Genomic DNA, 9172 nt, shown 5'->3' on the forward strand with positions numbered 1-9172 from the left:
GGTGAAGGGGTTAATGTACAGGTCATACACGTGGCAGGGGGTGGAGGTGAAGGGGTTACAGGTCATACACATGGCAGGGGGTGGAGGTGAAGGGGTTAATGTACAGGTCACAGCAGAGATAGAATGGAGGTGACATATACTATAGAGGAGAGGGGAGGAAAGGGGGTGACTCCATTCATCACTTCCTGTTGTGAGGGGAACACTGATCTGCAATCTTCTGTATGAAATACAATACAAATATGGGACAGGGGCAGGCAAACTCCGCCCCTCCAGCTCTTGTGGAACTACAAATTTTCACTTGGTTGACCTGCCAGTAGCACACTTCCTGTCCTTCGGGTGACAACGTTCACTCACCGTACTGTATCAGGACAACAGAAGCAAGAGATGACTACGGAACCTCGTCCTTCTCCTCATCTCCATAACATAGAGGGGAGGGGTTCTGTAGTCCTCCTAGCTACTAAGAACAATGTAACTGATGACAAGTGCAGCGTGGGCCGGGATCACGGAGAGTTATCAGCTGGCCGGATTTCTGGCAGGATCAACGGGAATTTCTGTGCACAGATACAACGGTCACTGGGATAAAGAACAGACTGAAAGGGGCCGAAAGACAAGTTGCATCGTCCGGAAGATTCTCCGTTGGTTACAATGGCGCCCCCTGGTGTTATAATCCGTCACCTCCGCCGCATCATCATCCGCAACCACAACTTCTGCGAGTGACACCCGACAATGTGCCGCAATGTGACCGGAAATTGTGTCATCTTACATGTGGGTGTGTGATACATAATAGAACAATACAATGATACAACAATACAATTATATAACAATACAATTATATAACAATACAACGATATAACAATACAACGATATAACAATACAATGATACAACAATACAATGATACAACAATACAATGATCGCCACGACTTTTTACAGGTGCTCCAGTGGCGCAATCGGTTAGCGCGCGGTACTTATATGACAGTATCCTTGGTTGCTAGGATATTGTCAGCTGCACAGCATCCTTGGTTGCTAGGATATTTTCAGGCGCACAGCATCCTTGGTTGCTAGGATATTTTCAGGCGCACAGCGTTATTGGTTACTAAGATATTGTCAGCTGCACAGTGCTCATGGTTGCTATGATATTGTCCGCCACACAGCTTCTTTGGTTACTAGGATATTGTCAGCGCACAGCGTCCTTGGTTGCTAGGATATTGTCACATGCACATCGTTCATGGTTGCTAGGATATTGTCACATGCACATCGTTCATGGTTGCTAGGATATTGTTGGCTGCACAGTGTCCATGGTTGCTAGAATAGTCGCCTGCACAGTGTCCATGGTTGCTAGGATATTGTTGGCCACACAGCATCCTTGGTTGCTAGGATATTGTTGGCCACACAGCATCCTTGGTTGCTAGGATATTGTCGCCCGCACAACGTCCTTGGTTGCTAGAATATTGTTGGCTACACAGCGTCCATGGTTGCTAGGATATTGTTGGCTGCAGTGTTCACGGTTGCTACGCTATTGTCACCGGCACAGCGTCTTTGGTTGCTAGGATATTGTCGCCTGCACAGCATCCTTGGTTGCTAGGATACTGTCGGCTGCACAGCACCATAACAACCAATGATGCTGATGTATGGATTTGTGGCAGGCAGTGACACAATTCTGTGGACTCGCACACTCTTCATGAACTCCATTGACAAGGCAGACCCTCTATTGACCCCTCCCCCAGGTCCCGGCTCTATAGGTGCTTTCACACTGGGAGCCATGACGTCACACCGTTTACATTTGTGCATTTTTCTCCTAAACGGTGAAGTTTTAATAAAACACTGCGCAGCTTTCTCATGTATTTCTGTAACAGAACTTGTAGAACAAATGTTCTTGTATCCCGGAATTTAACTTTAAAACGTCCCCCTGGCCCCCCTCACACAACGAAAAGGGAGGACGGTTGACGACGACGGACAATCCTCCTCAGCACTTCCCGCCACGACTTTTTACAGGTGCTCCAGTGGCGCAATCGGTTAGCGCGCGGTACTTATATGACAGTAACTAGTGAGCGATGCCGAGGTTGTGAGTTCGAGCCTCACCTGGAGCATGAGATTTTTGAGAACGGATGACACGATTCTTTTAGCTCTGTATTTCCTAAGTATTAAAATGGTATTTTGTGTTTGAGAAACGTGAAATAAAGAATTTATAACATAAAGATTTTAGAAAATGGTATTTTGTGACGAGAAGGATCAATGGCCAGAGATGGAAGACAGTTAACAAAAAATAATACATGTTTCCGCCCGGTTTCGAACCGGGGACCTTTCGCGTGTTAGGCGAACGTGATAACCACTACACTACGGAAACAGCCATGTGATCTGACGTGATAAATCTTATCTACATACGTCACCTAGTTACACATAGCTTGGAAACTAAACAGTCGCTGTCTTAATGACTAAATTATAAAAGTAGTGACGTCATCGATTGTCACGCCAGCTCTCGTCTTTATTACACCTATATAGGCCTCTCATTACCGAGGCAACAAAATGGCTTCCCGCACTGAAAATATGCGTTCACACTTCTTTATGAGCCATGAGTCAGCCCCGCGCTCCCAGCCGCTGTCACGTAATGTCGTTGCATATGTAACGTTTAGTCACTCGGGGGTGTCATCTACATTGCAGCCGTTGGCGGCGCTGTCGTTACACCACATAACTGTCGTGTGAGAAATCACTGACCGGACGCTCTAGCCGTCTAATCGCGCTTCCTCTATCGTCATTTGGAACGCACAGCGGACGCTCTAGCCGATTAGCAAGAAGGCGGACTCTATCGTCATTTGGAACGCAGACGGAGCGGGCGCTCTACTCCTCGGCGCTCCGGTTCTCTATGGTAGATCGTTGACAGCCGTGCTTGGTTTAGGCGGAAGTGCGCCGTGTCCATGGAGATGATGTCTGCTTATGGCGGAGAGAGCTCGGAAATCCCGTCCGTTGGCAGCAGCGGCATCTCGGTGACACCGACCCTGTCGTGGCTACCGGATAGCGTGCTGCTGGAGGTGCTGAGCTTCCTGTCCGTGCGTGATCTCATCCGGAGCTGCAGGTGAGAGGTTCTGGGTGACACGGGGGTCCTGTCATCATGGCCATGGAGGAAACGTCACCGACTGTCAGTGCGCAGTGCCTGGGCTGGTTGTCATTCGAGAAGAGTCTGCCCATAAGATGGTCTGGGTTGCTGTCAGTGACAATGGCGGAGCTGACGCTCTTTTTTTTTTCCACTTAACTTAATTGCTCTCACAAGGGGGCTAACAATTGCAGTTGCCATGGTGCTGCTCATGTGACCAGCTATGAGGGCTTGAAAGTTCGGTTGAGAGCTGAAATAAGCGCTCTGACAACCATGACAGCACACCTTATAAGGACGTGTATTGGGAGACATTGGCGTTCCCCTTTAATAACATCGTCTCTCTATAGACTTATTGGCGTGTTTATAAAATATTCACCCTGTGAACGGCTCGGTGAATGTCTTATATACACAGACAGCACATTATTAGGTGGCCCTGAAGAGCGCACACATTTCCTGTTCTCCTCGGCTCCATCTAGAGGCCACAATGTGAATCTATGACTGACATTCGCAGACCTGGTCGCTGTGCGAAAGTTTCACGAGTACGACGTTCAGTCATTGGCTTTCTATAGAGAAATAAACGGTTGTATGATGTTGTTTGCACTTCATATCACGCAGCCCCCCCCCCTCCCTCCTTTAGTTGGGTTCTCACACTTTAATAATATTAGGTGATTATATAAATAACAATTTGTTTGTTTTGAAGATTCTGACCCCCATGCACCCGGTCCTGAACCCCGTGCAATGCTACAAATACTGGAACGTACTTTTTATGTACATTACTTTTCACTCTTACAGATTGGAGGGTCTTTGGACCTGTTCTGAAGTCTGGGGGGGGACGACACACACACACACACACACACACACTAGGTTCCTTCCTCCCTTGTCTCTCTTCGGGAATTCCCACAACCCAGTATTTGGTGCGCGGCTTCAGTTGGGTGGACATGAGTGCCTTGCACCTGTGAAGGGCATTAGGTGTCAGGGTCATCCGGTACCAGTGCCGGCCATTTTGCGGGTGTTTCTGCTGTCCTGGGACTGGAGGATTCTGGGTAGTCAGGATTTCAGATGTGTAATTGATGCCCCAGGAAAGCCTGAAGCTGCTCCTCGGATTCTGGAACCCTCCGCGCATCTAGGCTGCAAGAAAAGTCTCACACGTGGTATGTCCGCACTCGGAGAGGATTCGCAGAATGTGTTTTGGGGTGTAATTGTAAATGTACTGTGCCAGGGGTGAGGATGTATAAAAAAACTACTTGTCCAGGGACTAAAGCGGGGGGCCCAATCTACTTGTCCAGAGACTAAAGCGGGGGCCCAATCTACCTGTCCAAGGACTAAAGCGGGGGCCCCCATCTACTTGTCCAAGGACTAAAGCGGGGGCCCCCATCCACTTGTCCAAAGACTAAAGCGGGGGCCCCCATCTACTTGTCCAAGGACTAAAGCGGGGGCCCCCATCTACTTGTCCAAGGACTAAAGCGGGGGCCCCCCATCTACTTGTCCAAGGACTAAAGCGGGGGCCCCCCCATCTACTTGTCCAAGGACTAAAGCGGGGGCCCCCCCATCTACTTGTCCAAGAACTAAAGCGGGGGCCCCCATCTACTTGTCCAAGGACTAAAGCGGGGGCCCAATCTACCTGTCCAAGGACTAAAGCGGGGGCCCAATCTACTTGTCCAAGGACTAAAGCGGGGGCCCCCATCTACTTGTCCAAGGACTAAAGCTGGGGGCCCCATCTAACGCTTCTCATTGGTGGACGCTGCAATTTGTGGGCAAAATTAAAAATCCGTGGTGCAGGGCTGCACTGGACGTCGGTATGGGGTACAGATAGTGCACCTGTACTAGCAGAGGGGAAGGACTGTTGGCTCCAAGGTAAGTATGACGGGAAATCGGGAGGGGGAAGGGATTTGAGCGGGTAATTCCATTTTCCCTAGTTACATGGTGAAGTGAACTTCCCCTTTAATGCGCATTGTGTGTGTTGGAGAGCGCTGCTGCCCGGCTACCCCAGTATGGCACACTCAGTGGACATGCACAATGCCCATTCGCCTGCAGGTGGCTTTATATATATTTTTTTCATTTAGCTTTATTGCTATCACACAAGGGATAAAAATCCCCCTATGCGATAGTGTTTGGAGGTGACAGGTTCTCTTTAATTGGCCTGCCCTCCAGTACAGAAGATGGAGCACAGCATTGTACAGCCCGGCTTGTGACAGCTGAGACAGGAAGCTCTGTCAGTACACACAGAGCAGATCGGAGAAGGGACGTTCCCCACTCTGCTCCCCATCATTTGCTGTGGTCTGGGCCCCCCAGAACAGCGAAAACCAAGGCAGGGGACGGCCAAGCAGGCTGCTACAACGTGGTCTGGGCGGCTGGCAGCTCCTCCGCGTGCCTGCAGCAGGGCTCAATGAAGAAAAACACCCGCCCGGGAATATCCTATTATGATGAGGACGTTGTGGGGGAGGGGGGGGGAAACAAATACATTTTTAATTCCATTTTCCCAAAAATTAGAACTTCAAACTACTCGCCTCGCGCCTCTTACTGAATACCTCGGGGCGTCTACCTTTCGAAAAAGGGGTTCATTTTGGGTTGTGATTGTGCGTCCCCGGCCTGGAGAGAGGGGACAGGCAGTCAGAACATCGGAGGTGATATATATCTTATGGTCTGTGGACTCTGAAACCTCCACACTGCATAGAAAGTAATAACGGAAACGCGTTTTTTACAACATTTTTGGTCTTTTTTTTTTTTTTCCCTTTATGCAGTAAAAGGGAACTCCCCCCTCCCCCCGTATTAATTTGGTCATATAGTGCTATGTGACGGGAGTTATTGTCAGTCAAAGTATCCCAGCACTGAGGACTGGAAGGGGGTGAGAGATGGCGCCCTCGCGGTGGTTATACATTATAATCGGCCCTCGCGGGGAGATCCGGTTTGGGTGGCTTAGTCTGTGTGTACATTTGGGGAACATTTATATTTAAAGGGCCCTGCGTGGGGACGTCTTCATTCCGTGTAGCTCCAGAAGCAGGCACCATGTTGCGTGTATCACGCCTGTGGCCGGCGTTAGCTTGCAGGGACCCTCCTAGTGTTTCCTCTGGTCATAGACGTCGCCCGGCACGCACGCGGCTTCTTGTAAGTTCAGTTTGACTTCTTCTGGTCTGTTGTAACGGTTTTCACATCTGCGGGGAGGTGACAGGAAGCGGGTGGTTAGATGTTCTCGTAGAGCGCACACTGCAAACCGCTCTCAGACAGATGTGACCTCCTAAAATATCCGCGTTCCCCTCCCATGTCAGTCCTTCCTACAGAGAAAAGAAAATGTCACCAGCACACCGTAGTAGTAAATCAATAATCCATTTAATGGCAAACTGCCATTCAGTGCAAGCACTTTCGGGGGCCTCATGGGGTCCCCTTCATCAGGCTCAGTGGTTGACAGGGTGCCGTCCGTGGTCATTACAAGCACTCACCCATATGGGTTCCCTCCGGTAAGGAGTGCAGCAAGACCTCTGGTCCTTAAACTCCTTTAATTCCTTCTTATAGCTGAATACAGTTGCTGAGCTCCTGTCATAGTCTGAGCGTATACCCGGCATACTTGTGCCTATACCTTCTGAGTGTCCCCTCCCCCATCACTGACCACCTAGGCTTCTCCGATGATAGTTCTCGGCCCCCCGTTGTCCTCTTCAGCCATTGGGCTGCCTCTGATGATGAGTACAGGAATGACGACCAGAGCTGCAACAGTTAATCAATTACGTTGATTTAAAATCGACAATGGAAAACGTTGTGAACGTTTGCCATCGTCGGCTATGGATAGGTTAGCCTGTTCGGGAGCTCCACACATGACCCGTCGAGTCCGCCTTGACACGACGCAGAAGCCACGCCCACCGCTGAAGCCGCCGCTCCTCTCCTTGCAGTGAGCTCTCTTACTCGCCGCACTCTTGGTGTGACTGGGCCCTCCCCGACGCGCCACACGGACTCGCTGCATGCCGACTCGCCGCAGCCCGCCCATTCACGATCGGCACAATGAAAGAAGGGAGGGAGGGAGGGAGAGACTAAATTCCAGCCATAGAGTGAAATACACAGGGCGGCGGAGTAGAGGTGGAGGCATTTCTCAAAACTGGGGCAGACAGAATCTGGAGCAGCTGCCCGTAGGAAGCAATCAGCTTCTGTTTGTTCAGTTAGCTTAGAAAATGAAAGAAAGATGCTGATTGGTTGCCATGGACAGATTCTGTCTGCTCCAGTTTTGGTTAATTTCCCTCCCTGCCAGAGGATTTGTTATTCTGTACGGCCAGTACTGTGACTCGCAGGTCTCTGCCTCACCGCACAGCTAGGTAGGACACGAACACCTATTCACTGGTTCAGCAACGCAGCTTCCTATGTCACCGTTCTGCCTCCTACCTTCTGATTGGACAGTTAATGTTTAACCATCCGTCCAGTTAGCAGGGAGGTGACCCAGGAAGTAGTCAGGTGACCCAGGAAGTAGTCAATCTGAAGAAGGAAGGTAGCAGAGCACTCGTCCTGCTTTCTCGTCACTTGTGACGAGAAAGCATGGGGCCGACTTCCCGGCCAATCAGGAAGTTGGGCAGCTACAATGACGCAGCGCTCGGCTTTCTGATTGGCCGGGAAGCTGGCTTCATGCTCCCTCGTCACCTCATGACGAGGGAGCATGGAGCCGGCTTCCTGGCCAATCAGGAAGCTGGGCGATGCGTCATTAAATGGCACCCGGCTTCCTGATTGGCCAGAAAGCCAACTCCATGTTTTCTCATCACATAGCACGGGGTCGGCTTTCCTGCTAATCGGGAAGCCGGGTGGTGGGTCATTACACGCCGCCTGGCTTCCTGAATGGGACTTTCGGTATCGGCGAGTACCAACAAATATTATATTGTAACTCGATACCGAAATACCGGTATCGGTGCATCCCTAATTTAAAGGCCTAGTCCATCTTTAGACCACGTTTTGTGTTAGGATGCTACACGGGACTCGCAGAGCACGCTGGTAATCTCAGCGCCATTGTAGTCCAGATCCTCCTCCAGCCCCAAAACAGGAAGTCCGTCCCTCTATACAGACCCAGGGCTAGGGGTAAGCAATGGAAGATCCTGTGCGTTGGGGGTCATCATCCTTTTCAGGTTGGGTGTGTGGTTGCCCGGTGCCGCCATGTTGTATTCTGACTCTGATTTTTCTGTTTCACAGCTGAACTCGAAGATCCTCTGGCACTTGGTGAGGCATTGGCTCGGCACCAGCATGCAGACTCTGAAGATCAAAGGTTTTCTTCTGTCCGCCAAGAAGCAAGAGTTCCTGACCCCGGCCATCCTCCAAGTGCTGGAGAAGCGTTTCCCCAGCCTAGAAAACCTCCACCTGGAGGAGACCAGCCTCCGATCCCTGAGCTACGACTACCTGCCGTCCACCCTGAAGACGCTGGAGCTGTCCCAGTGCGAGATCCCAACGACCTGGTTCAAGTCCTTAGCCAACAAAATCAAAACCCTGCCAAAGCTGGAGACCCTCGTCCTGAGCAACGTCTCTTCCTTCTCCAACCACCACCTGGAGGCCATCTGCAGCCAGTCGGCCTTAAAGACCCTTTACCTGGCCGGCACCTACCGAGTCACCGACATCGGCATTCAGAAAGCCGTCCCCTACCTGAAAGGACTCGAGCACTTCAAACTCAACGGCTGCAACGTCACGGATATCACGCTGCACCTGATCGGCTGCCACCTGAAGCACCTACGGACCTTGGCGCTCACCAACTTCTGCTCGTTGACGGACGCCGGCCTGGCCTGCCTGTCCGGCATTAAGACTCTGGAGAAGCTGTGGTTGGAGTATTGCTTCCGGCTCTCCTCGAACTGCATCATCGCCGTGTGCGTCAACATGGCCGCCTTAAACTACCTTAACCTCAATGGGATCTTTTTCGAGGACCAAGGGATCGACGAGATCCGGAAAAGCCTCCCGCACTGCGCAGTCACTAACTCCTTTCCCAATATGGACTCCAAGTGTTAAGGAGGCGGAGCAATGGGAGGAGGCGGGAACCCGTACTGCTTTTTATGCCCAGTGCACCCTTATAATACAAGTTTGTACCCTGGAGTCTGTGTGTAGGGTCCAAGCTTATAGGCACTTTCTTTGTT

The 9172-nt window shown here is 50.9% G+C and overlaps 1 protein-coding gene and 2 non-coding genes across 3 annotated transcripts; 2 read left to right on the forward strand and 1 right to left on the reverse strand.

Annotated features, from left to right (window-relative positions):
• The first annotated feature begins 1995 nt into the window (after positions 1-1995).
• On the forward strand, positions 1996-2088 carry TRNAI-UAU. The gene is given in 2 exon segments: positions 1996-2033; positions 2053-2088. It is a non-coding gene; the product is annotated as a tRNA-Ile (tRNA).
• A 184-nt stretch (positions 2089-2272) lies between these two features.
• Positions 2273-2345, reverse strand: TRNAV-AAC. The gene has a single exon. It is a non-coding gene; the product is annotated as a tRNA-Val (tRNA).
• Positions 2346-2823: 478 nt separating this feature from the next.
• FBXL12 (F-box and leucine rich repeat protein 12) lies at positions 2824-9057 on the forward strand. Its single transcript, XM_018573301.1, has 3 exons — positions 2824-3071; positions 5382-5523; positions 8247-9057. Exons 1-3 carry the CDS (start codon positions 2914-2916, stop codon positions 9045-9047), a joined length of 1101 nt encoding a protein of 366 aa, XP_018428803.1. The 5' UTR covers positions 2824-2913; the 3' UTR covers positions 9048-9057.
• The last annotated feature ends 115 nt before the right edge of the window (positions 9058-9172 follow it).

The sequence above is a fragment of the Nanorana parkeri genome, unplaced genomic scaffold, assembly GCF_000935625.1.
Source record: "Nanorana parkeri isolate BGI_ZX_2015 unplaced genomic scaffold, ASM93562v1 scaffold2324, whole genome shotgun sequence".
Classification (NCBI taxonomy): Eukaryota; Metazoa; Chordata; class Amphibia; order Anura; family Dicroglossidae; genus Nanorana; species Nanorana parkeri.